At 57.1% G+C, this 24737-nt stretch overlaps 10 protein-coding genes across 10 annotated transcripts; 5 read left to right on the top strand and 5 right to left on the bottom strand.

Moving 5' to 3' along the window:
- Positions 1 to 86: 86 nt before the first annotated feature.
- Positions 87 to 2825, bottom strand: F5144DRAFT_547706 (S-adenosyl-L-methionine-dependent methyltransferase; the record flags this gene model as incomplete). Its single annotated transcript, XM_066787490.1, has 2 exons — positions 87 to 2744; positions 2808 to 2825. The coding sequence occupies 2 exons, from the start codon at positions 2823 to 2825 to the stop codon at positions 87 to 89; spliced, it is 2676 nt and encodes an 891-aa protein (XP_066642763.1).
- Positions 2826 to 3338: 513 nt separating this feature from the next.
- On the bottom strand, positions 3339 to 4856 carry F5144DRAFT_491020 (P-loop containing nucleoside triphosphate hydrolase protein; the record flags this gene model as incomplete). The annotated part of the gene is made up of 1 exon (XM_066785834.1): positions 3339 to 4856. One exon carries the CDS (start codon positions 4854 to 4856, stop codon positions 3339 to 3341), a length of 1518 nt encoding a protein of 505 aa, XP_066642762.1.
- A 1167-nt stretch (positions 4857 to 6023) lies between these two features.
- F5144DRAFT_226264 (uncharacterized protein) lies at positions 6024 to 7190 on the top strand. Its single transcript, XM_066783172.1, has 2 exons — positions 6024 to 6964; positions 7101 to 7190. Exon 1 carries the CDS (start codon positions 6257 to 6259, stop codon positions 6941 to 6943), a length of 687 nt encoding a protein of 228 aa, XP_066642761.1. The 5' UTR covers positions 6024 to 6256; the 3' UTR covers positions 6944 to 6964; positions 7101 to 7190.
- Positions 7138 to 7877, top strand: F5144DRAFT_488948 (uncharacterized protein; the record flags this gene model as incomplete). The annotated part of the gene is made up of 2 exons (XM_066785696.1): positions 7138 to 7265; positions 7331 to 7877. 2 exons carry the CDS (start codon positions 7138 to 7140, stop codon positions 7875 to 7877), a joined length of 675 nt encoding a protein of 224 aa, XP_066642760.1.
- A 264-nt stretch (positions 7878 to 8141) lies between these two features.
- Positions 8142 to 8743, top strand: F5144DRAFT_571704 (uncharacterized protein; the record flags this gene model as incomplete). The annotated part of the gene is made up of 2 exons (XM_066788847.1): positions 8142 to 8312; positions 8447 to 8743. Coding segments are annotated over 2 exons (453 nt in total), but the record flags the coding sequence as incomplete, so codon positions are not given.
- A 358-nt stretch (positions 8744 to 9101) lies between these two features.
- On the top strand, positions 9102 to 10498 carry F5144DRAFT_592594 (kinase-like domain-containing protein; the record flags this gene model as incomplete). Its single annotated transcript, XM_066790375.1, has 2 exons — positions 9102 to 9370; positions 9424 to 10498. The coding sequence occupies 2 exons, from the start codon at positions 9102 to 9104 to the stop codon at positions 10496 to 10498; spliced, it is 1344 nt and encodes a 447-aa protein (XP_066642758.1).
- Positions 10499 to 12870: 2372 nt separating this feature from the next.
- On the bottom strand, positions 12871 to 14536 carry F5144DRAFT_488931 (uncharacterized protein; the record flags this gene model as incomplete). The annotated part of the gene is made up of 3 exons (XM_066785694.1): positions 12871 to 13071; positions 13128 to 14282; positions 14393 to 14536. 3 exons carry the CDS (start codon positions 14534 to 14536, stop codon positions 12871 to 12873), a joined length of 1500 nt encoding a protein of 499 aa, XP_066642757.1.
- A 699-nt stretch (positions 14537 to 15235) lies between these two features.
- On the top strand, positions 15236 to 16224 carry F5144DRAFT_226160 (RNA polymerase). The gene is made up of 3 exons (XM_066783171.1): positions 15236 to 15424; positions 15502 to 15584; positions 15648 to 16224. Exons 1-3 carry the CDS (start codon positions 15332 to 15334, stop codon positions 16174 to 16176), a joined length of 705 nt encoding a protein of 234 aa, XP_066642756.1. The 5' UTR covers positions 15236 to 15331; the 3' UTR covers positions 16177 to 16224.
- Positions 16225 to 17614: 1390 nt separating this feature from the next.
- Positions 17615 to 19809, bottom strand: F5144DRAFT_629604 (uncharacterized protein; the record flags this gene model as incomplete). The annotated part of the gene is made up of 2 exons (XM_066792387.1): positions 18992 to 19809; positions 17615 to 18911 (listed from the first exon to the last, which is right to left on the bottom strand). The coding sequence occupies exons 1-2, from the start codon at positions 19324 to 19326 to the stop codon at positions 17615 to 17617; spliced, it is 1632 nt and encodes a 543-aa protein (XP_066642755.1). The 5' UTR covers positions 19327 to 19809.
- A 2062-nt stretch (positions 19810 to 21871) lies between these two features.
- Positions 21872 to 22834, bottom strand: F5144DRAFT_547699 (pyridoxamine 5'-phosphate oxidase-domain-containing protein; the record flags this gene model as incomplete). The annotated part of the gene is made up of 2 exons (XM_066787489.1): positions 21872 to 22453; positions 22532 to 22834. The coding sequence occupies 2 exons, from the start codon at positions 22832 to 22834 to the stop codon at positions 21872 to 21874; spliced, it is 885 nt and encodes a 294-aa protein (XP_066642754.1).
- Positions 22835 to 24737: the final 1903 nt, after the last annotated feature.

Here is a 24737-nt window from a genome sequence, read left to right as displayed (position 1 = left end):
AAACAAACAGACAGAACCCACCCCGGTTACTTAGAGCTGAAACAGCACCCCAACACTCGCCGTATCCGACGGAAAAGACGTGCCATCTAAGCTTTTGGTCCTTCCACAGGAGCAGCGGTGTCCGCAGCCTGGGCCTCAACCGCCTCAGCCGCCTCAGGAGCGGGCGCATCCGCCACCTCGACATCCGCCGCGCCGACGGTCTCCTCCTCCTCCTGCGCCTCCTCGGCAGCAGCAGGAGCGGCGTCCTTCATCTCGGCGTCGCCGTCCTCGCCGCCCTCCTTGATCTCGGCGGCGGCACCCTCGGCAGGCGCAGGCTTCTTCTGGATGCCCATGTTGATGAGCGGGGTGGTGTCGTTATAGATGCGCAGCAGCATGGCGCTGCGGTCTTCCTTGGGCAGCATCAGGTTCAGGCTCTGGAAGCTCTTCCACAGGGGCAGGGCCATGCTCTCGGCAAAGTCCGGGTCGCCGCCCTCGGGCTGGACGCGCAGCACGCAGCAGCCGAGGGCGAGGTCGCGGACGCGCTCGCCGATCTCGTCCATGCGGCGCCAGTCGTCGCCGGCGATCTTGGGGAACATCTCGACGAGCAGCTTCTTAAGCGTGGCCTTCTTGGTGAGCACCACCACGCGTTCCGGCCCCACGTAGCCGTGCAGGATGGGGATGCCCTCGGACTGGATCCGCCACTGGCAGACTTCGGCCGACGGCGCGTCCTGCTTGACGTACATCTTGACGCCGCCGTGCACGAACTTGACGCCGCGCCCTTCGTTGAGCACGAGGATGTCGCGCACCAGTGCTGAGGTGTAGTAGATGGCCTTGGCCGGCTGGCCGAGCGCGTTGCGCACCATGTACCGGTCCGAGGGGAAGCGCGGCGAGATGGAGTAGAATTTGGCCACCTTCTTGATGACGGCGTGGTCGGGGGAGAGGAATTTGAAGGGTTCTTCGTAGGGGCCGTCCGGCCTGCGCTTGGGCTCCTGGATGGAATCCTGGGCGGTGGGGGTTGCGGCTGTGGCCGCGGGGGTTGCTACGGAGGGGGTTGCGGATGTTGAGTCTGTTGGTTGAGGGGCCGGGGTGGCTTCTTCCTCAACGGCGTCGTTGGTGGCCGGCGCTTCGATGGCCTCGGGCTTCGTCTCGGTTTCGACTTCTGCCTTGGCCTCCTCTGTTATGGCCGCCACTGGCTCGGTTGTAGCCGGCTGCTCTTTGGCAGGCTCCTCGGACAGCCTCAGCTTTTTAACACCAGCCTCCTCTTTGTCCTCCTCCTCCAACGGCCGTTTGGCAGTATTCGCCTTGCCGTTGGCCTTGGGAGGCTGCTTCCTGTTCTCCTCGGGCTTCGCCTTGAACTCCTCCTTCTTGTGTAGAGCAGTAATGAAGAAGCCGCCGGTATCCTGCTGATGGGCGTACACCCGCATGCACCGCTCCAGGGGAAGATCAGCGCAGTCGCTGCTGGCGGACGGCGGGAACATGCTCTCGACGAGACGACCCGGGATAATGCCATCCTCTGTAGATTTTACATATTCTTCGACCTCCTCCCATGAGTTCCATAGGCGAGCCGACTTGTCCATGATCTGCCACTTCCGCAGACCCGGCTTCCGCTTCAGTAGGGGGAGCTGGTCGCTGCAGTCGAGGATCTCAATCTTGTCGGGTCCGCCGCACCGCTCGATGGCCGCAGCCACCACGGACTCGTTCTCGACAGGGTTCATGCTGCAGGTCGAGTAGACGACGCGGCCGCCGGGCTTGAGCATCTGGAGAGCACGCACGAGAATCCTGACCTGTGTGAGATGTAGACCCAAGGCATTACCGGGAGTCCAGTCTTTCCACAAGTTGACGTTCTTTCGGAGGGTCCCGTCGCCGGAGCAGGGGACGTCGGCCAAAATACGATCGAATTTAAGGTAGTTCGGCTTAGATGGGTTTTCGGGGTTCGGTATCCTGAGTGAGGGGTACATGGTGGCGTCGTGGTTGGTGACGATCATGTTGGGTGAAGACAGACGCTTCAACTGATGGATAAGCATGTGGCTGCGCTTGTAGTCGGCGTCGTTGGCGATGAGCATGCCAGTGGCTCTACCATCATCGCTAGGGTCAGCTTCCAGGCGTGTCGTCTCGTCGTCCTCGAGAACATCCTCGTTCGTGGCTTCATCACCAGAGATGCTCCGAATAACCTGCCGAATGCGAGCCTCCTCGCCACGGTGGATCATCTCCAGTAGCTGGGCGGCCTTGCTACCCGGCGCAGCGCAGAGATCGAGGACGGCCATCCCCGGCTTGACGTCCATGAGCAGAGGCGGAATCATGCTCACCACCTCTTGTCTGCTGATGTTCCCCACGCTGGTCTCGGACACGAGGAACTTCTGGAAGGCGGCGAAGGGAGGAAACTTGCGAATGACGTTTTTCGGGGTGGTCATGGACCAGGCGAGTCCATCGGGGTACCAAGGAACGGCCGTCGGGGGAGCGACGGTAACACCATCGTGAGTGATGCTGGTGATTTCAGGAATGTATCTCGTCTGGAGCAGGCGCTTTACGGCGAGAGCGTGACCTTTCGACCCGCAGAACCGGAAGCTGTTGGGCAACTCCCTCTTGAGCGCAGCCCAGAAATCGGCCCTCTCTTCCTCGGGCAGGTCGACCAGGGTGTTGTAGTACTGTTCGAGCCGCTTATTCTCTTTGGGTACCTCGGGGTATGTTTGGTAGGGACGGTGACCTCCACGATTGTCGCGACCACCTCCTCGGCCACCACGACCGCCGCGGCCGCCTCGATGTCCCTTTTATCAACAGTGAGTAAAAGATGCTAAATCGAGGTATGGGGAATCTTTGGTTATACATACTCTCTTTCCGCGACCCATGTTTACTAGTGTGGGAATTGTAGAAAATGGAGCGATGAGAGAAAGGCCGCTGTTGTAAACAGCTGCAATGCGCTCCAATCGCATTGAGTTGGCTTCCGACCAGTGGAGGAAGAAAAAAAAACAGGTGCTGCGGCAAGAGACATGAAGCTGCGAAATGTGGGGGCGGGGAACTTATCTTATCTGGGTGGAGATGACCCGAGCCAGGCGCTTGAGGGCCGAGGGCGTAAAACTTTAAGGTTCCCTCTCCAGTGCTACAGATTAGGGGGTTTGAACGTTGGACGATACATGCTCATGAGACCTTGACGGCCTGGTCAAATGTCAAGGAACAGTTTGGTAAAGTATACATTTATTTTATACACGAGAATATTGGGCTGCCGCAGCTCCATTTCCTGATTTCTCCCCCCAAGGCTTGCTTCGGTGCGAGTCAGTTTAGTCCAGGTAGGGAGGTACTATAAGTATCAACACCAACTCGATCACTGTGCGTATGTATTGCTCCTCAACTCCCAGGAGCGGCTAGCCATCCAACAAGCCAACCGCCCAATGCACCACCCGGTCCACCCCCTGCCCCTTGATCGCGCTGACCGGAATAGCCGCGCAGTCGTGCGTCCACGCGCCCTCAACACCACTCGGATGCGGCTCCTCCCCGCGGCCAATCGCAGCCAGGTATTCCCTCAGCTCCTTGAAATTCTCCTGCGTATCCGGCAGATCCCCCTTGGTAGCCACCACAAACCACGGCTTTCCAGCAATATGCAGCCCGCCGGTATTCGCAGCTGTGGTGCTATAATCGTCCGTCATGGAGCTCGGCCAGAAAGTGCTGTCCTCGGCGTCGGTCCCCGCGGTGGCGCTCCAGTCGACTGCGGCTAAGCGCTTGCGCTCGCGCTCCTCCTCTTCGCGCATGTGGGCGTACAGACCGACTTCGTTCCAAAGGGCCTTCAGTGCCTGCACGGCATTCCCTGCGCCGAGGTCGAGGACGAAGGCCAGCACACCGGCTCGTTCGACGTGACGGAGGAAAGCGATGCCAAGGCCTTTATCGAGATGGGCACCTTCGATCAAGCCTGGGATGTCGGCGATGGTGAACCGGGTGCGCCGTTCGAGTTCGGGTTGGGGTTCGGCCGAGATGTTGAAGGGGTCGTCTCGGAGGGGGGATGCGTCTGAGACTTTACGGTAGCTCGTTAGTACCGGGCGGCCCTTGTTGTTGTCGAGCACGACGGTGCCGATGTTGGGCTGGAGGGTGGTGAAGGCCCAATTGCCCACGCGTGTGCGGCTGTTGCTGATGGAACGGAGGAGTGTGCTTTTGCCAGCATTTGGCAAGCCAACCAAACCGACATCTGCCAGGAGCTTGAGTTCCAGTTCAATCTCCATCGACACGGCACCCTCTCCTCGAGTAGCAAACATGGGCTTCGGCGTGCCTTTGGTGACGAAGTGAGGGTTCCCTAACCCGCCAATTCCGCCCACCGCAAGCAGAATCGGGCGCGGCGTGGGGCGAGACAAATCCAGCTGTATTGGCGGTTTGGGTTGTTGAAGCAGCCGTTCCCGGTTCGGCAGTGGCGGTAGCTGAACCCGCTTCATGTCGGAGGAGGACATCCCAGGGTAAAGCATCCACTTGCTGCGAGACGGGTCATCTATTGGCTCCCCATCCGGCCCTTCTTCCACCGGGAGCACATCCCTCCCGACTCTTTTCTTGTCTCGGGTCGCCAGAAAGCGGTTTTCAGCCTCTGGGTCGTCGCGACTCAGCTCTCTGACCACTGTCCCGACAGGAACAGCGATGACCACGTCGTCTCCGCGTCGTCCCCCCCTGGCGCCACCCATGCCGCTCTTCCCCTTACCCGCACGCACAATCTTCCTCCGCGATAGCTTGTGTAGCGAGGTCTCGCCATGGACCGCCTGGATGTAGATGTTACCGCCGTGGCCGCCATCCCCGCCGTTGGCTGGCCCGTCCTCCAAGTATGCTTCGCGCAAGAACGAGATGCAGCCGTGGCCGCCGCCGCCGGCGTAGAGGTTCAATTTCGCTTTGTCGGCGAAAGTGGACATGGAGTAGTCGTCCGGGTGGGGGTTTAACCGAGTCGACGTTGCGGTTGCGTCGGTCGGCCCCGAGGCCTCGGAGCTGCTCCGTCGCGTGCCATGGATCGCTGCGGCAAGGTTCGAACGGGAGATGCCATTGGGGGCAAATAACGGCGGATAAAGGAAGGGTAGGAACACCCGCGGGCTACGCGGACATCGACAGGCCATCATGGGCGGTGTGTGCACCGTCGGAAGTTGTGGCGCGTCCCCCCTCGTTCAAGAATCGCAGGGTTTCGAGATGGGTCGAGTAGAGTCAAGTCGGCATGCTGCGAACATAAATTTGAACAGGGGGTGCTCGTCCGATAAAAGATAAGCTCAGCACTCGCAGACCATACCCAGTTAGTCCCACCCCACGGGAGTGCAGATGAAGCTCAGCTCTTTCGGTCCGCTCGAAGCCGAAGCTTTCGGGAGGGAAGGAGCCCCGCGATCGGGTCGTCCGATCCGTCCCATCTTTTTTTTGTCGATGGTCAAGTTCGTCACTCGCACAAAATTCAACCCAACGAACGGCTTGCCTTCACTTATCCGAATCTGCGAAGATGCGATCGCTCCCCGCAAACCCCCATCATCTACCCGCCTCTGCTTCCCGGCAAGGTAGGAGGCAAGGATTCAGGTTGCGCTGTTCATGCAGGTGCTCTCCCGCGTCACGCTGGCTGGCCCGCAATTCGTGCTTCTCGGTCTGCCGCTCGGGGGCTGGCCCTCTCCGTGGCCAAACTTGCCCAAACATGCGGTCAGCAGCCGAAAAGTGGTGAGCTGCCCCCCGGGTGCCCAACCCACCAAACCCACACACCAACTGGGCGGCAAACGAGGGAAGCCACCGAAGAAACCGAAGAGACGGTCTTTCATTTCTGCTGTCAATTGGTTCCGTCCTGTCATCCGCTTTCAGATTACTTTGACTTTAAAGTAAAAGGCATCCATCTCGTCCTTCTTCTCTCCCTTTTTCGATCCTCCCTTCCTATCTAAAAACCTCCCTACACCCCCGCCTCGTTCCTCTCGTGATCCCCTCCTCAACTCAACCGTCTCCACCACCCGACCTCCTCTTCTGGCCGAGGATCCGCATCAAGGTGGTGCTGCGGTACTGCTCTCTCCTCTTCTCTGCTGCTCGCCCGCTGTCACCCCGCCACCGCGACAATCACTACTGCCGCTGCTGCTGCTGCTGCTGCTCTCTCTCATCCTCTCTTCCATACGCAAAGCAGGACGAATCATCCCCGTCCACCTGCACTCTGCAACTGCAATCAACGCGCCCCCCCGTCCCCTCCCCACCCCCGGACGACACGGTTGCGGACAACAACTCGAAACCTAGTCGAGGGTTAATTGGGCCCCGCCGGAATCTGCGCGTCGTGGGACTGGCTGAGCCAACATTGGGCCGCTGCATGCTGCAGACCAATGCTGCCAAAGGCCCGCATTCGAGCCACGACACCGTCCCCAGTCTAAACGTGGTTAAGCCCGCCTTGGTTTGTGCGAGTGCCCCCGGCCATTGTTGGACTACCGCCCAACTCCATCGACACCTCCTCCTGCGACGCCCTGCGACCTCTTGCTTCGTCTTGCTTTCGTCCTGCTGGTCCTGCTGGTTCTGCTGCACCCTCGGCCACTCTCCGCCAAACAGAGCCGCTTGCTGTCCCCAGATCGATCCTGACTCGACACCGTCTCCTGCAACCACTCTGTGTCTCTTCTCTCTCCTCCTACTGCCCCGGGAAACGTGGTGTCTCGTCCTGCTGCGGCTTCTGGCTTTCCTCGTCCACGCTCGTCCAGCACACGACGCACGAACTGCAGCAACTCGGCCTTGTCCCCCTCCCCCTTTACCTGTGTCGACGCCCTACTCTTGTTACCGCCGCTCGACTCCCGTCCCTTCTTGCGTGCTTCCTAGCCCAGGTCAGTTCATCAGCCCATCCACGCCCTCTTCCCGTCCTCTTGCTACCCAGCGCGCCGGGCTGCGTGTTCCCTATCATCTGGCCCTCTGTCCTCCCACATCATCTTGCTTCTCCTCCCGCTCCTTCTCTCCCGCTACCTCGCCCTTGTCCTCTTATTCTGGGCTGGACCCTGGAATCTTCCGGCCATGATCTAGACCATGGCCACTCTACGCATGTCAGCCTCTTTTCTGTATCACTAGGTTAAGACTTGGTGTTGTTTTTCTTCCTCCCCCCCATCCCCCCTTCCACATGACCCAAACACATTCAGCACGTTTCGAACGCAAAGCGCTAAAACGATGTATCCCAGAGATTACAATTCCAAATCCCGGAAAGGGGTCGTCAGGATGGATCCAGACTGCGCCATCTGCCACGCTCCGGCCGCCCTCGCCTGCGAATGCGAGGCTAAGGGCCTAGAGGTCGCCGTCAGGCAGGCCGAGAGCCGCATGATGCAGTCGATATACAATGACATCCGGTGAGTTGTTCTCGTCCTGCTTCCCTGCCTTTTGATATGAACGAGCGCGCTAACCTGATTCTCAGATCGTGGGTCCGAGCTCATGCGCAAGACTATATTCTCGAGTACTTCCGACTTCTCACAGAGCGACGCAAGGCGGCCCACGCCCAGCATTTGGAACGCCTATCCGCCCACGCATACCATTACTACCATTCCCAGCCGCACCCTAATGAACTTGCCGCCGCCCAGGCGCAGCTAAAGCGCGGCATCGACGAAGATTGGCAGGCGTCCGTACAGCGCTACCCAGAAGTGCTCGAGTACTTCTACAGCTTGGTTGAACTGACCCTTCCCGACGATAACGAGCAAGCCGTCAAGGACCCGCCTCTCAGCGCCCTTAACGGGGGCCCCCGCAAAGGAGCGCGGCGTGTTGGCGCCGCTACTACCGTGGCGAGTGGACCTAGCCTCACCGCCCATGAAAGAGACCTACCCATGGCCGCCCGAGGGCGAACGCCACCCCCGCTCGAGCCCCTGCGCGAGAGGAGGACACCGGCGCCGCGAGAGCGGAGGCAGTCTTACCGGGGACCGCCCCCACCGCCACCGCCACCACCCTCATACTATCCGCAGCCTTACTAAGGGACGTTGACTTCAACACCGGTTGGGGGTAACCGACCGAAAGGGCAGCGCGAAAGGAGGAGGCTCACTCGCTTTACAATCACGTCATTTGCGTAATCATTATCGCCTCCACCATCTCCTTCGATACGCTGATGAGTCTACGAGAGCATGATGTCTTGGGTTTCTTACGGTTACATTCCACGACACGACTTGCATAGCCTCGGCTGCGTTTTTCTGGGATGGCATCACGGAGTTTATTTTGCCTTTTGTTTCTCTTCGACAGCGAGGCCTGAGTGTACAAAGGGCCTCGGGGATTGTCTCACATCCGGATGGGACAGAACTTCTTTACATGACCATTTTCTTATGTCTAGGAACCGGATCACGGCACGGGTTTTCTTCAGGATACGCTTTTCGCTCCTCTTCTCCTTCACTTGCCCGGCGTTGGCGGTGTATTTTGTGCGCTCCCGAGGACCTACCTATCTATCCACAGGCCCGAACCAGAAATGGTCGGCCGTTTTGGTGACGCAGGCCGACAGATGGGGGGATGGATTGAACAGCATGAGATTGGATTTTCGCGAAAAAGAAAAAAGAGGGCACGGGTAATCGATCGGCCGACGTTGGCGTCTCTTTCATGGTATAACCTTCCATTGGGGGCGGTCGGCACGGCGCTCCGGGAGAGAGGGGGGGTCGGTTTCGAGAACAACAACGGCCATGATGGCGGCTTCAGCGTCAAGCTAGCTCTGGGGGTCCGAAGGGATCCGTCTGGTATTGTTGAGCGGGATACACACCCCCTTCGCCTGGGGCAGAGGCGCTTGCTTGTGTACATAGGTAATGAGGTGGAGGAAGGGAGGATACGATACATAGGGAATTGAGATGTGACAATCTCGCTTTGGTGCCAGCTGCCTGTGACGTCCCTTGAATTTGGTGATATGCCCACTTTTGAGCCCATGCGAGGCCTGGGCCCGGATTGGCCCTGCTCTTTGATGGAGGGGTTCGTCGACGAACACACTTACTTACCCTCATTAATGGAGGGCACCTGTCATTCTTGCCTAGACCAAGCCTTCTAAAAGTGTTCTAGCCGCGGTTCTCCGCTTCTCACCAATCCAAGTGCGGGTTAGGGTTGGACAATGCTCAACTTGGCAGGAGCGCATGCCCCTTGTCCCTTGTCCGTCTATAGTTTCCCCAACATCGAGAGGTTGCTGCTTTCCACAATCCGTTCACCGAAACCACAATGCTTATCATCCCATGGAAAATTTCCCGTTAACCGATGAGCAATGTAAAACGGCCTTACAGGCTTTCATTGACTCCATCGACCCAAATGATGTCTGCAAGTTAGCTTCGCAGCACAATTCGTCCAGGCCCTGCCGGATATTTCGAGATCATGCGCACGGGAGCTACAATGTCTGCTATTTCGTCGAGTTCGAGGACTCCACGAAATGGGTTGTGAGATTCCCATTGGTGCCCTGTATCTCCAATGTCTGGGATAAAGTACAGAGCGAAGTTGCTACCGTCCGGTGAGATGATCATGCCATTTGCCCTATCCTACTTGTTCTAACCAAGCAGCTAGCTACCTCGAAGCCAATACGACGATACCCGTACCCCATATCCACGCCTTCGGCCGCGGTGGGGCCGCCGACGAGAAGAACCCCACAGGACATACCTACATCGTCCAGAGCTATATTGTTGGCCAGCCACTGAATCTTGTCGACTTCAGGCTTGGCGGTTTGCCACGGAGAGAACGCTTCTACTCGCAACTCGTCGACATCCTCGCTCAACTGCGGCAGCAAGAATTTCCTTATGCGGGCTCCTTAATGCCGGATCCCGACGGGGGAACGACTCCACGTGTCGGCCCGTTGCTCTCTATACAACTAAATGATCTCCAACGCGAAAACCCCAGCTTATCCATCCAGCCGACCAAGTTTGCTACCCCCCTCGACTATGCCTATGACCAATACCGCCTCCTGGATGAGAGTCTTAGGCTCCCGCCGGAAAAGTTGTCTCGGCAGGTCGCAGAGCTTGAGGTATTTGCGTTAGAGGACCTGAAGAACAGACTGCCTAGCATCGTCGAGAATCAGTATCCTTTTGTGCTGACCCACACCGACCTTCGTCCGACTAATATCATAGTTGACGAGAACATGCAGATTCAGGGCATCATCGACTGGGAATGGGCAAGGACGGTACCGCGACAGTTCTTCCTACCACCGACATGGGTTGCAGGTTGCCCTCCGGACATGGTGTCTGGTGTGGAATTCCGGATCGAATACCGCTGGCTTCGCGACGTTCTTTGGGCAGACACATCTGAGCATTGTCGTCAGCTTGCTTCTGAATGGAACCGGAAGCTCCCGAGGCGCATCGACATGTCGTTAGCCGTCATCTTCGGACATCACAGCTCTTTCGTCAACGCATACTACAGGGGCGTCTTTCCCATGTTCTACGAATCTTCTTGGGAGCAGGAAGTCAAACAGTTTTACGAGTGCGATGGCCCAGATGGAAAATTCTCCCTCGATGTTCAACAACGTTTGAGGGAGTCGGAACGGTATGCGCAGTACTTAGAGAGATTGGGCGCGCGCCCCGCCAGCCTTGCAGAGGAATCCAGGCAAGAGTCCGGCGAGCCGCCTATTCCTGATCCGGGGGATTCTTAACGCTCTTCTTCTAGCCGCTGCTTGTTCTCCTGAAGCTGTTCAAGTTCATCCAACGACACATTGTCAAGGTCCCTTGCAACTTCTCAAGCTCGGCCCGCCACAGCTCAAGCTCCTCTTCCGCCTCCTTCATCTCTTTATCGATCTCCACGATTCTTTTCCGGGCTTTTATGACCGAGTCGCTGATGTTGACGACCTTACGCCCATGTCTCTTTTCTATCGCCTTGGATGCACTTCGCGAAATCCTATTGAGGACATCTGGGTCGACGGTCACGACGAGAGCATTTTGCCTAATCAGTTCGTCCTTCAACCTAGTGGTCGACTCCCTTTTCTCTTCAATCGCCTCGATCTTGGCTTCAACCTCTAGGATCGATTTGACTCTTTCTTCGAGGGTCATCATTGCGATGGGTGATTTGGCTTCTATATCGCCAGAGCTTAGAAACACATCAAGTCTATTAGACCGCGCCCCACCAAAGGTAGGATCGCCGCCTCGACGCGAAGTAATGCCCAACAGCAAGGCTGCAGAATAGGTAATGTAGTAGTATCGTATACCTCACTCAAGTGGTTGATGTTGGCGTCCTGCAGCCCCGAAACAATACACACAGTATACCCACGCCCTTGCGCATGTGGAAGTGTTAGCAAACCTTGTGGGCCATTCAGATTATTTATGTATTTATTTGACCACTGGTTTTTCTTTTCGATTTCCTTCTTTCCAAAGTCCTCGATTTGGTTTCCTCGTTCTCGATTTGAGGTTCTTATTTTCAACTTAATTTCTCTTCTAAAAATAGTTGTCTTCTAAATATAGCAGTTTCCTTCTAAACATAGCTTTTAATTCCGTTGTCTTCTTAATCCGGGAGTCTCAGTTGTTTCGTCTCACTTTTGGGTATTCTGCTTGAGTTTCTTCTCGAGTCCTTGCTGCTTGGACCCCCAGGGTAGGTAACCACAACACCTCGGGTACTTTTCAAGGTCCTATTCTTTGGCCGGCGGGTGAGGAGACCACAGACTACACCCATTGCTGGGAAATGTACTTCACACGCCCCCTAAACCTTGAGAGAGAAAACATGGATGCAAAAAAGGGCCACTCACCCGTTGTCAACACGACTCAGCACCATGCGTCTTGACCAGACCCAAAGTAAATACAGCCAACCTGACCGGAGCATATACGTGTCATGACCCTGTGATCCCATCCCATGCCATGTCACGCCGATCCAGCCAACCTTCACCCCCCCGGAAGCCCCCAAGATAAAGAGACGACCCCAGACAGACGGAGACAACATACCACAAAACAACACAACACGACACACCCTCCTATCCCGAGCAAGCAGCCGGATCCGTGGCAAACGCCCGACGCCCCGGAAGGGAAGAGAAGGGACGGGACGGGCCCGAGGCTAAGCGAAGCGAGCGCGCGGATGCCCAACGTGATCCCGAAACATGGAGTGTCAATGGAGGGTGCCAGCGGATGCGAGTGCTGGGACAACAAACACAACAGAGAAGGTCATGAGACAGGTATAGATGGGGCATGAGCTCTTGTTGTTCTCCAATTACTTCTATGACGCAGAACGGGGGGGACGGGTTTTGGAGGTGTTGGTGTGGACATTTGCCCTGCTGTGGATGCTTTGTTTTGCACTGGCAGGTGTAGGTATACCGGGACTCGCATGCGTGTCTGCGGTCGGTGGTAGACAATAGGCTGGGGCAGGCGAAGGCCGGATTAGTCGACCTCGGCGGTTTAAACCTGTTTCAGTGTGACCGCGAACAAAATATGGCGGATAGCACGGGTTGGGAGCAAAGTAGCATGCCGAGCTAGGCGTCGGGCGCGGCGTTGGGCGAGGCCAGCACATCGGGCCGGCCGGCAACGCCTTGCTCGGCGGCAGCGGCGGCGTGTCTTGGATAATGATATGCGGGGGAACCCACCGGCATATTCATGGGGGGGCCATGTCACACGACACCGTGGGGGCAATGTTGGGATGAGAGGGTAGGATTGGAGATATATATACACCCAACCAAGCCCCCGGACACGCTCCGTTTTCCGTCCCGTGCTCGCCATCAGAGCCCCATAACAAGGTAGATACAAGAAGAGCCTGGCCATGTCGAGAAGGCGACAACCGAGCGAGACAACAACAGAACGGCCACCGTCAAAATCCCCATCCCTCGAGAAAACGAGGTGAAAAAATGGGGAATGCCCATCGAAAAAAAAGAGAACAATAACATTAAGCACGGATGCTATATAAAAATAAAAAAGTCCGTTGGATAAAACACCGCCTGCTCACACCCGGACCCAATCGTTGTCCTGCAACCCGCAACGGTGTGTGGCTGGTAGCGGAGAGATAGGCCGAGGCGCTGCGTGGCCGGCTGGTGTTCGCTTGCTGCTCTGGGGCCTAAGCGGTGGCCTCGACCTCCTTGGGCGCCTCGCTCGCCTCGGTGAGCGAAACCTCGGCGACCTTCTCCGCGGCGTCGGTGACAGCCTGGTCGGCGTCGCCCTTCTGGCCGTTCGCCTCCTTGGGCGTGTTGGAGCCAGAGTTGGCGTTCGCTTCCTCGGCCTCGAGGCGCTCAATCTCCTTCTTGGCCTTGTCAATGTTCTAGGCGGGGGTTAGCAATATGGTCGTGCGCGGGTAAAAAGATATCGTCGGCGTACCTTTTGCGTCTGGATCGGCTGGTCAGCCTTCCACTGCGCAATCTTGCCCTTGACCTTCTCAATGACCTCGGGCACTTCGGCCGCGCTCATGGGCGGGTTGACGCCCACGAAGGTGCAGTCTTCGATCACGGACGGCGGGCAGCTGAACTTCGAGGCGGAAGCCTCAGTGGTCTGGCTCTTCTTCCCCTTCTTGCCCTTCTTAACGGCGGGGAGGTAATCCTCCTCCCGGTCCTCCTTGCGCACGAGCTTCATGCCCTCGAAGCCGGTGGCGTCGACCTTGCGCTGGGCGGACGCGCCGAGGCCCTTGTCAGCGAGCAGGGGCGCCTTCTCCTCGACGGCGTGGGTCGGGTCGAAGAAGCGCACCAGGTTGTTGGCGCGGCGGATCTGCTCCGCAAAAGCCGGGTCGCTGGCCTCGGCCAGCATCTCCTGAGCCCGAGCCATCTTGCGTTCCTTGGCAATGCGGTCGCGCTCTGCCTGCTCGCGTTCCCGGCGCTTCTCCCTCACCTCGCGCTCCCACTTCATGGCGGCCTTGCGTTGAGTGTGGTAGTCATCCTTGAGCTTCTTAAGCGCCAACCAGGTCCCCTGCTGCGCGCTGTGGAGCTCGGATTTCTCGTTGCGCAGAGCAGTCAGGTTGCCAAAGACGGAATCTATCTCCGCTCTGACCGAGGTTAGCTCCGCCTGGACTTTGCTATACTCCTCGCTCAGGGCCTTGGCCTCGGGGTTTTCCATGCTGTCCTTGATCTCCTTGATCTTCTGCTTGAGATCGTCGATGGCCTTCTGGTCATTGTCGAAGACGGAAAAGTTCTTGCGGAGCTTCCGCAGGCTGCTGACCTCGGCAAGAGCCTTCTTCTCCTCAACCAACTTCATCTTACCGCTCTCGACGTCCCGCTCGAGCTCCTTGATCTTGGCGTCGATCTCCTCGACGCTCTTGAAAGCGACCTTGGAACGGGCGGCGTTCTGCTCGGTGATGCGACGGCGAAGTTGCTCATCGAGGGACTTTATTTGGTCCAGCTTTCCGGATCGGGCAGTTTTTCCAGAGCCCTGCTTCGCGCGGATTTCGTCGACCTGGGCTTGCAACGCCTTCTTCCGTGCCTGTAGGGGGCTTTCCTGTCCTTGCTTGGGCAAAGCGCTGTCGAGCTTGGCCTTGGCGGCATTCTGTAGCGGACACACAAAGTCAGTTCTGTTTGCGCTGATTGATGATGGGAATAGAGAAGAAGATGGAGGGAGAAGCTGATCAGAGGCAAATGCGGGTGGTCTGCACATACGAATCGGCTAAGGGCGTCATCGTGCTCTTTCTGGAGTTTTGACAGGTCCTTCTTGTAGGCCTCCTCGTCTGGCCTGGAGACCTTGGTGACGGTCTCGGTGGTGTTGGTGTTGGCCGCAGCCGGGGAAGCGGTTTCGGTAGCCATTTCGAATAGAAATCGAGAAATTGAGGAATGAATAGAGTCGTAAGTAACTATATGGTAATCGTTGGAGGAAGAAGAGAAGAGAGCGGAGACAGGCAGGTGAGAAGGTGCCCTCCGAATAGCGAATTTGTGGCCTTCGATCCTCTTGACAACGACGGCAAGATGGGATGGTCCACCAAAATTACCCATGGATCACCAAAATTTCGGCGATTCTGGCCGCCGTGGCCTTTCTCATGCACATAGGCCCATGAGTATGCATCTACCAAGCATAAAAGCCGCGGTGAATATTCGATTATTTGGATAACGGAGATGCAATCCGACCTCCACAGTGTACTTTCCCACCCCACCGGTCTTGATCTCAACCTCTGAGCTGTTCTCTCGATTGCGATAAAATAATCATCGTCATTCCGTTGGCCCAAAATATGGGAGGAGAACCTGGTGCAAATAACTAGCTTAACTACAATGCAAGGTTTCTTATTTGGCTTGTTTGGATATCTATCTAGGTATGTATTTTGTACCCCACAAACGAGCCATGGCAATGTACTTATGCAACTAGCTAGCCCCACGCCTCCGTACGCGTAACAGCCAATCGTTGCCGGACCCATCTGCAGCCATGCGGCATCAAAGCCGCATTTTTTTGAGCGTCGTCGCGACGCTTCTTTCAAAGCATCCTGTGGTCATCGTCGCAACATCAACTCTCGCGAACCTACACAATTATTGCCAGCGACCACAACGCTTTCCACCGAACTCTACCCTAATTCTAAACCGACCCCATCTAATTTCTTAACATCACAAACCATGGAGGAAGAGAGCAGCGCCAGCGTGCACGCGAAGGAGGTTACGCGCCTGTGGCGATCCTGGAGGACAATCCACGAGATGGTGCAGGATAGAGTACGCAACGCTGAGGCCACGGACTCGCTTTCTTTGTCGGGTGTCGGGGGTCGGAATGCTAACTCCTAATGTTGCAGGGCTACGAACTGGCTGAAGACGAGGTCAAGATCTCTCTCGACCGGTTCCGCTTGGAATACACAAATGACGACGGCAGTCCCAAGTACGCCGCATTGTTTCCATCGACTGCGCGCACATCGCTAACCCTTCCGTTCCTCCTAATTAGCCGCTCAAAGATGCAGTTCTCCGCCCGTCCATCCGAGTCGATGATCAAGAAATTCACCCCGCCTCCAACCCCCTCCAACCCCGACCCTGCCCCGGAGTGCGGCACCATCTGGGTCGAGTTCTGCCCAGAAAAGGCCTCCATCGGCATCAACGTCATGAAGAAGTTCGTCGAGCACTGCGACACCAACAACTTCAAGGCCGGCATCCTCGTAACCGCCGTGGCCCTCTCCGCCCAGGCCCGCAAGGTCATGACCGTCACCTCCCAGTACACCCTCATCGAGTGCTTCCTCGAGGAGGACCTCCTCGTCAACATCACCCACCACGAGCTGGTGCCCAAGCACGTCCTGCTCAGCCGCGAGGAGAAGACCGCCCTGCTCAAGCGCTACCGCCTCAAGGAGACCCAGCTGCCGCGTATCCTGTCTAAGGACCCCATCGCACGCTACCTGGGGCTTAAGAAGGGTCAAGTCGTCAAGATTATACGGACGAGTGAGACCGCAGGGCGGTATGCTAGTTATCGTCTGTGCGTATGAGGCGGGAGATCTGAGACGGCGGGGAGTTGATCACGTGGGGAGGGGCATCACACGGGAGGGGCATGCAAAGCCCCCGATTGTTGATTGCCCCGAAACTAAACTAAACCAAAAGAGGGCGTTTGCGTTTCGATCAGGCTGGTTGGGGTTTGCATTTTCTCATATTCTGCGGCGTTTGGGGAGGGGTTTGTAGAAGCATCGCCATGATTCGGTCTCTCCGCCGTCTCGGGCGGAGGGACACGGCATGGCCTCGTTTGCTGGCTCATGTGCGTCAAGACGGGTGGTCACATGACAAATGGATAATAATGTCCGATAGCATGCGGTAGAAGGCATTACGGATCGGAGTGAGGGCAGCCAGCCACCAGCTCGGTGCCCTCATTGCACGACCGACCGCCACTGTACCTGTCCTTCACTAGGTAGTCGTAGCTATTCAATCTACCTTCTGCTAGTGATTGTGGGCGTGCACCTGGATGAACCTGAATGCCGTCCCCACTCCCTCGCCAATTAACCTGTTCTCTAGCGGAACACAAACCGCAAACCCCGTCCTCCTCCCCAAGGCGGGTGGCGTGTCTATATCAGCGCAGTATGAGAGAGACTTGTCATATGGACCACCGCTGGCACCTGGGACGCCTGACACACCATTGCCACGGATCCCCTCCTCCTTTTCTCTCACCAAGGTTGAGTAACGGCTCTGGTCTACGATAGTTACCCCTACGGGATGAGCTCCTTGCTAAAGCAGATGGGCTCTGGGTTCATCTCAGTAGTTTGGTGTAGAACTAGAACAACATGATGCTGTAAACGACCCGCATCGCGTTCAATTCCCACCCTCGGAGCTAGATGGTAGGGTGTTAAAGCACATGGAGTCTCAGGCAAAGACACATCGAGTGCCGATCACATAAACTGCCACCGCATTCTCTTTCCTCGGTCGCGAGGTAATATCTAAATCTCCAAACGTAATAGTTATTATCTTTACGTTATGATGATGTTTAGCTACATCAGGTATATCTTCATAAACCGAAGCAAGAGCGGCATTGCTGCCGGGGGTATATCGCACGTGAAAGCAACCAGAGTGACAAAAGAAGAAGTCCACCCAGCACACGCTTCCCCACACCCACCACCCCTCCAGTGACAACCAGCCAACCATAACCAGACCCAATCTGTGCCCGCACCCGTAGGTACAGTCCGCGATGTGCCACCCGAAAAATGCGCAAATATACCACCCTGGGGTGATGTTCGTTCACCCCCCGTAAATGTCGTGTCAAGCAAAATCCCCAACGCCCTTTCCATCTAATCCCAACTCTCAAGCCGGCCAACCCATTCTATGCGGCACCCCCTAAAACGCCTCTTGATCAGATTCACAATAACCCTCCCCCAACCCTGTTTCCTCACCCCCTAAAAAGTAGAAGCCACCCCACCCCTTCCCCCTCCCTCCCAGACCAACTCAACCTCCCCGCTCCCCCGTCCCCAACAACCCACCCACATCCATTAGCCGCGGCGCCCCCGTCCACTCCCCATCCCCATCCCGTGGCTGTGGCGCCGGCGGTGGCGCCGGCGGCGATGATCTCGGCTGCGGCGGCGGGGATCTCGACTCCTCCTCCTTCCTCGCCTGCTTGATCGGCGACAGACTGCTTCCACTCCTCGTCCTCGGCTTCGCCGATCTCGACGCACCCTTCGCGCCGGGCGGCACCAGGAAGCCGCCCAGATCCTGCAGCAGCGCGGCCGAGCCCCTGCGGAACCCGCTCCCGCTCGCGGGGACAGCGGGCTCGGGCCTCCGCATCGGCGAGCCGTCGCTGCCCGACAGGGAGGAGCTCGCGCGCGGGAGCTTTGGTGCTGTACCTATGGTGGTCGCCGTCGGCGGGGGTTGGTCGTCGAGCAGGCCGCCGTAGTCGAAGAAGGAGACGCGGCGGTGGGTGGCAGTCGAGTCGCTGCGGGTGGATTTGTTGCCGGCGGGGTCGTCGCTCGTGCGGGGGAGGCCGGGTCCGTCGTAGCCCGGGAAGCGCCAGGCGTTCATGTCCTGGTGCATGGCGGCGCGCGGGGCGGGAATGTACTGGCGGTTCTCCGTCGGCGAGGGGTGCGCGTCGCGCAGCTCGGGCGCCACGCCTAGGCCTAGGTCTCGCACGAGGTCCTCGTCGCTACCCCAGTGTCGGAGGGCGGTTGGTCGTCGGGATTCGGAGGCGGATGAGTGGTCGACAGAGACCGCGGCGACAGAGTCGTATTTGAATCTTCGCTTCTTGACGCCTCGGTCGCGGACAAACGATCCTAGTACGAGGGTGTTGGCTGCAGCGGTTGCGAAGAGTAGTTCGATGGAAGCGTAGAGGGATCGGGTTTGCTGGCTTCCCTGTTCGTCGATGATGTGTGGCACCCGGTAAATTGTGACAATGACGGGGGCGATGCTGAGGGAAAAGAGCAGCACGAGCTGCAACTTGCGCTTCGCGCTCATGGAGCTGCTAAGAATGACAGGGACGGGGAACATGACCAGGGACAAGTCCGTCACGATGTTGCAGACGGCCATGGTCAAGAGTTGTGCGTATCCCTGACGGCATTGGCCGCCTGGATCAGGGAGTACCTGCCAGTATTGATAGGTAGGCTGGCATTCAGCTACGTCACTTATCAGGACGGCGATGAAGGTCGTGATGAGGAGGCCACGGATGAACATCAGAGCCAAGTCATATGTCCGTCTCCAAGTGATGTTGAGCCTCCTGAAAAATTCGAGGATGGCATACTTGAGGATCCAAAGACTGCAAGCAACAACACACAACGGTTAGCTTTTTTAGAGTTCAGCGGTGCCGAGAGGGTTTGAAGAAGACGTCACACATACGTCGCGGCGTAGAATACCCTGCTCAGGAGAACCAAGCCACTCGCGACGGACCTATTGTGGAGTTCGTCGTCCGAAAGTTCGGCCCCTTCTAGGCGGACGTTATTGGTGCCATAAATTAGGATGACATGAACGCAGCCCATTCGCAGGAACAAAGGTACCAGCGCCAGGGCAGCGGTCTTGTCCTCGCTAAACAACTTCTCGGACCGGATGAACCGCCCAATGACCCTCAGTGCGATGATGACAGCGCAGAAGCTGGTGATCCACCAGCACACCAGCAACGTCGGCTTGACCTCGCTGAAGGGTCGTAAGGGCGGGGGATCCGAATACAGCGCCATGGAAGCGGTTAGCGCTCTGGACACGCCGCGTTCGTCATCCTGCACTGCAAGGAGGAACGGCGGGGGGGTTGGGTTGTGTTCCCCCTATCTTAGTCCGGTATCTGCAAACACCTCGTCAGGTGGTTTTTCTGGGTTCGTCCTCGATCGTCCCAGAGTCTCGGGTAAGTCAACGGCGCTGCAGGCACAATGACGTCGGATTGGTGGTGTTGCTTTTCGTGTGCTCGGCTGCCGGGAATAACGGGACCGGGCGGGTCGCAGCATACAAGTAAACAATGTGATTGTGAGAGCGAGTGTCCGGGTTGCGGCTCGTGGGGGGCAGATGTCTAGGTGAGGGGGAGGGTCAGGCGTGAATTCGAAAACTTTGTTCGACCGGATGAGAGAGACGTGAGACGGAGAACGAGCATGTGCAAGGCAGGGCAGGGCAGGGCAACAAGAAGAGCCCGGCCGTGGAGTCGGGAGGGTCTGGACTAATAATATGCACGCAAGGCCTCAGGGTGAGGCCGGACGGCCGAGTGGGCTGCGGCAAAGGCTGCCTGCCGCAGCCGTAAAACGCTGCATGGGCTCTATCCATCCTGCCGAGCGCATGGGATCCCAGGGCCAGTGGGTGTGGGCCACTCTCAGTTTCGCTAAATCGCAAATCCTGAGAGGCGGGTCTCCTGTGATATGCGTGTAACTTTCCTAGGATGCCGCCGCATCCCGCGTCACCCAAGCCAACCCAACGTCACCAAGCAGCGAAGGAGCGTGCTGGTACTCGGTAAGCATGGTTGAGTTGGCATTGTACCGGGCGGCGGCGGTGTAAGTGGCTGACTTATCTTACCGCTGCCAATTCGGTTTGGCTGTGGACTGTTGATGCATAGGAAGCATGCGCATGACCCGTCCCGCCTTTTGCGTCGCCTTATCAACTCGCCAACTCCACTGCTGGGCGATGGCGGAGCTCGGTTGCGCACGTTCGAGGCACCACAACCGCGGGGTTGCTGCTCATGTCAGCCCCATGTGGCGGGCACGGCAGTTCAGCATGAACACGACACCAAGCGGTGAGCTTTTCTTGTGTTGATCCTCCTCACACGGGGCCACAGCAGGAGCAGCTTGTGAGATACGAATACCTGCCTGACCACGAGAAAATCCGATCTCTGGTGAATTCTTGCGCGGTGGAGCCGGCACTTGCACCGGCCGAGTTCTCATTTCGGCACCGGACAGGGATCATGGCTGCGTTGTTTTCGTCTCGTTGCAAAACTTTCGAAACTCGGGCGCGCGTGTGCGTCGGAGCGGCGTGAGGGGGCGGGCGGCTTGGCTTCCACAGAAGCGCTGTCAACAACACATGCTCTGCACGGTTGACCGAGCAGAGACCTGCCTCTTGGAGAGGGCAACCCTCGTGGGTGTGACGCGGGGTAAAGCGCACCCGAGTCTCCTGATCCGATCTGGGTTAGCGAAAGATAACCGGGCGACGCTTCAAGGATGGTAGGTGATGATGGAATGGATCCTCCAATGAGCAGATCTTCCCGGCAATCCACCGGACCGTTGCTTCATCAATGTCAATCCAACCTCGCCGTGCCACCATCGCGTGCTTCGAGCGACAATCCGCGTGGGGGGCGACATTGATGACGGGCTACCCCGGATTGGAAGTGGTGACGGCCTATTTGACTGGCTCCTTTCAGAGGTGTGATTGGGAGCGAGCCTGGCACCGGGCAGCCGGGTCTTCAAAATCTTGGCGTTTCTTGGGAGTGCTTGAATGAAACCATGAAGGGATGAAGGGTGAAAGGATGGCAAAGAAAAGGAAAACGTTCACTAGCGTCGATTAGAAAACTCAACAAAATGCCATTGCGCCTTCCTCTTCTGTGAACTTGCCTGCTTGCGTGCTTGTGAACCTACATGGATGCCTGTAATTTCGGCGTCTGTGCTCTCTTCGAAGCAAGCTCAGAGGCAAGCCACAGATTCCACTGTGTTTCAACCTTTTGCATCTAACGTTGATCATGACATTTATCGCCATCATGCTGACTGAATGCCGAGAAAGGTCCTTGGATGCAACGGCAAGTTCAAATCCAAGTTGGATCCCCGAGACCATCATCTCTGCATGTTTAGCAAACTGACGATCTCTTCCATAACGCTCAGAAACGTCGGGCAGTTAATTAACCGTGCCTTGACCTTGGCCGGATCCACTTCCAACAAGCGGCCGTTATGGTGTAGCCAGCCATGGACTCGGCTGTCGACGGCCCAGACCCTTGCTCCCTGTTGACGTTCTCTTCGGTGAGTTGATGTGGTGATCAACAATTACTGCGCACGGAGAGGATTGCATGCGTATTGACAAATTAACCTCAGGCCATGTTACGCCTAGCAACCAGAAGGAAGGCGACCCTTGCTCACACGTGGGGAGTGATAAGAGAGTGAGTGAGAGGTGGGCTTGGCACAGTCTGGACTCGAAAGGGGTAAACGGTAATCCGCTGGTTGAACTTCGCAGGTTGATCCCTCCTCTGGAGGATAATGTCTCTGGTCACCTGCTGCCGCCTTCCCCCGTGAGAAGCCCTTGACTCGGACCAGCCATCTTGGCTCACGGCCAGACCTCAACCTTCTCCCACTCCCCGATGATCTCCCCCCCGGGCAGCTTTGACACGCCATCTAGACCACGATACACATACAACCACCTCCTTGCATGCAACTCATCCCTCAAGTCCACCTGATCCACTTCCTCCGGCACGATCACCACAACCCTGAAATCCCTCCTCGCAGCCTCATCCTCCAAATCATCCACCCTCTGTCCCAACTCCTCCCCCTCTCCCGCATGATATGCCGCCAACGGTGTCCCCGGCGGCGGCGCCCTGAACGAGCCCCTCATCAGGGGACTCAGATTCCCAAAATGCGCCGTCACCTCCCTCGCAAAGCTCCATCCCGCCGTCTCCCTCCCACTCCCCTCCTCCTCCTCTCCCTTCCCCTCCAACCCTCCCAACCTCCTCATCCTCCCCTCCAAAACCCCCCTCACCATCCTCGACCCCTCCCCCTCCCCATCCACATCCCCCGCCAACACCCACGCCCGGCCCCTCACCCGCCACTGCGTGCGCGCCCGCGGGTGATCTACCCAGAACACAGCCTCCACGACCCCGCCGCCCCCGGTCGTCGTCGTCGGCGTCGTCAACTCTGACCCAACCCCAGCCCCAACCCCAGCCCCAACCCCAAAACCCCCAGACCCAACCCCCAACTCCCCCCCACCCACCTTCCCCGACCTCACATCCGTCGTGAACACCGGCAAATCCGACTCATACCACCCCGGCGGGTTGCGCGGCGCCGGGTTGCGGGTGTTGGTGGAGAGGAAGCTGTCTGAGGCCCACAGGCCGCGGAAGACGCAGGTGCGTGCGCGGGGGAGGAGTGGTGGTGGTGGTGGTGCGGTGGTAGAGGGAGAGGTAGAGGGGGGAGGGGTGGCTGCTGGGTGGAGGGTGGCGAGGGTGAAGGTTGGGGAGGCGGTTAGGCTGAGGTGTTCGAGGAAGGGGGCGCGCCAGGGGGCGCGGGTGGGGGGCATTTTTGGGGAGGGGGGATGGTTGGTTTGGGAGTTGGTTTTGGTTTCGGGGGTGATGGTTGTGGTTGTGGTGGTTGTAGTCGGGATCGGAGTTGGTGTGGGTGAGGAAGTCGGGAAGGGAGGGTTGATCGCCAGCAGTCTAGTTGAGGGCGAGGAATGGAAAGGTTCCCCCGGTGCCATGCGCGTCTAGACCCCAAATATTTGGCTGTTACCTAAAAGCTTGAATGGGTGACGCTCTGAAAACGTGAGAGCGGATCATGGGAGGTTCATGACTCCATCTCGTTCGATGCGGGGCTACGGGATAACTCGCCTGTTTGCGGGGGTGGGTACCGGTGGCACGTTTCATGCACATCCATGATCCAAGTACTGTCTCACTCCCAAGCCATGTTTAAGCCATGTCTCGGATCTCCCCAGCTCGCCACGCTATGTATTTCGTACATGTACGGAAGATGTACATAGTCTGGAAATTTGATGTTGAAATTCTCGTAACATCGGGCCATTAGAAAAGATTGTGACCGCCGACCTGCTGGCAAGAAAACAAGAGAGTTACCAAGTACCTAGATGACATAACTGCAACATTTCCTCACTTACATGTCATCATACTCATTTTGATCTTGACTTTACATACTAACAGCAATTATTGACGAATTAAATACCTACCTAGCCAACCTTTTCTAAGTTATATATCCCAGAAACGGGCAAGACAACCTAAATGAATGAATGCCCTTATATCGCCATCTCGAGTGGGAACGCAGGCAGGAAACTTATTGCCTAGTAAAAAAAAAGTACCTGGCTAGGAGAATGGAGCTAGTCCTTTCCGTAGAGCCCAATTATAACTGTTTTACTTTAACCAAGTTGTGGTTGTTGCAATGGGGGTGATGGTCATGGCGGGTGGGTGTTAAGATGTGAAGTGAAGTGTGAACCTTTTGTTGGCCCTAATTGGGGGTCGATAAGCTAGTTTCACGCTCATTGTCTTCAACGAAACCAGAAAATTGGCCTGTGATGCAGTGGTAGCATCAACGGTGTGGTCGGGTTGTTAAAACTTGGATGCGGCGGACCCCGGTTCCGTACATACGTACTCCTGGGCCCGGCGGCATTAAGGTCCCCGGTTCGAAACTGGGAAATACCACTGGTTTCGTTTTGTTACTTTCTTTTACTAGTTTGCCTGAAATCACACTCCCAATCTTCTCTTACAAACCGAGTTGGCTAGGCCAAACCAACAAAAGGCCCCCAGGCCGTTCCGCACCACCCGCGCCATCCAAAATCGTAGGGAGTTCAGTAACTAGGAAGCTGTGACGGTTGAGACTTGAGAGGGGTCATCGAGGGGGAGGCTTGGTAATGTTCGACAGAGTGACCTCGATTTACCGAGCCTCCCTGCTGGGGCTGACGAGCTGGCTGGTAGTAAACGGGCTTAGGTACATACCTAAGGTCAACAAATCCACCGTATAAATTTACTGATGGTTCAAAAAGAGAAGAAAGCCAGTTTCGTCCACTATAGGAACTTTATCAGCATCACGTTGGATATCAGATGGCTTCTTATGTATGCTGTATCGTCTACAAAGGTAGTCGATCATCTGCCCCTGTGGTTCTTTCGATTACTATCACCGTGACCGCAACTGCAACCCCCTTGCTGTCTGGTTGTTCAACACATGGCCAAGCCAGCGTGGCTGGTCGTGTTCCCCGTCAGTCATCAAGATTGACTCTCTCAGCCACCGTGAGTATGAGATGAAAACATCTTGGTGCACCTGCTCGTTGTCTCCTTGGTCATGGGCCACCACAAACCCCCTTCGTCTCTCCCATCGTGCTCGTCACATGGATTTCTAGCATCGTTGAACCAAACTCGCATGATCACACTCTACTGACTCCCCTGTGGCCTTTGATGGTACTTGGCTCTAGGATGCAGGCG

This window comes from Chaetomium tenue, assembly GCF_020726465.1.
Source record: "Chaetomium tenue strain MPI-SDFR-AT-0079 chromosome Unknown F5144scaffold_4, whole genome shotgun sequence".
Taxonomy (NCBI): Eukaryota; Fungi; Ascomycota; class Sordariomycetes; order Sordariales; family Chaetomiaceae; genus Chaetomium; species Chaetomium tenue.
This window is presented reverse-complemented; position numbering and strand designations above follow the sequence as displayed.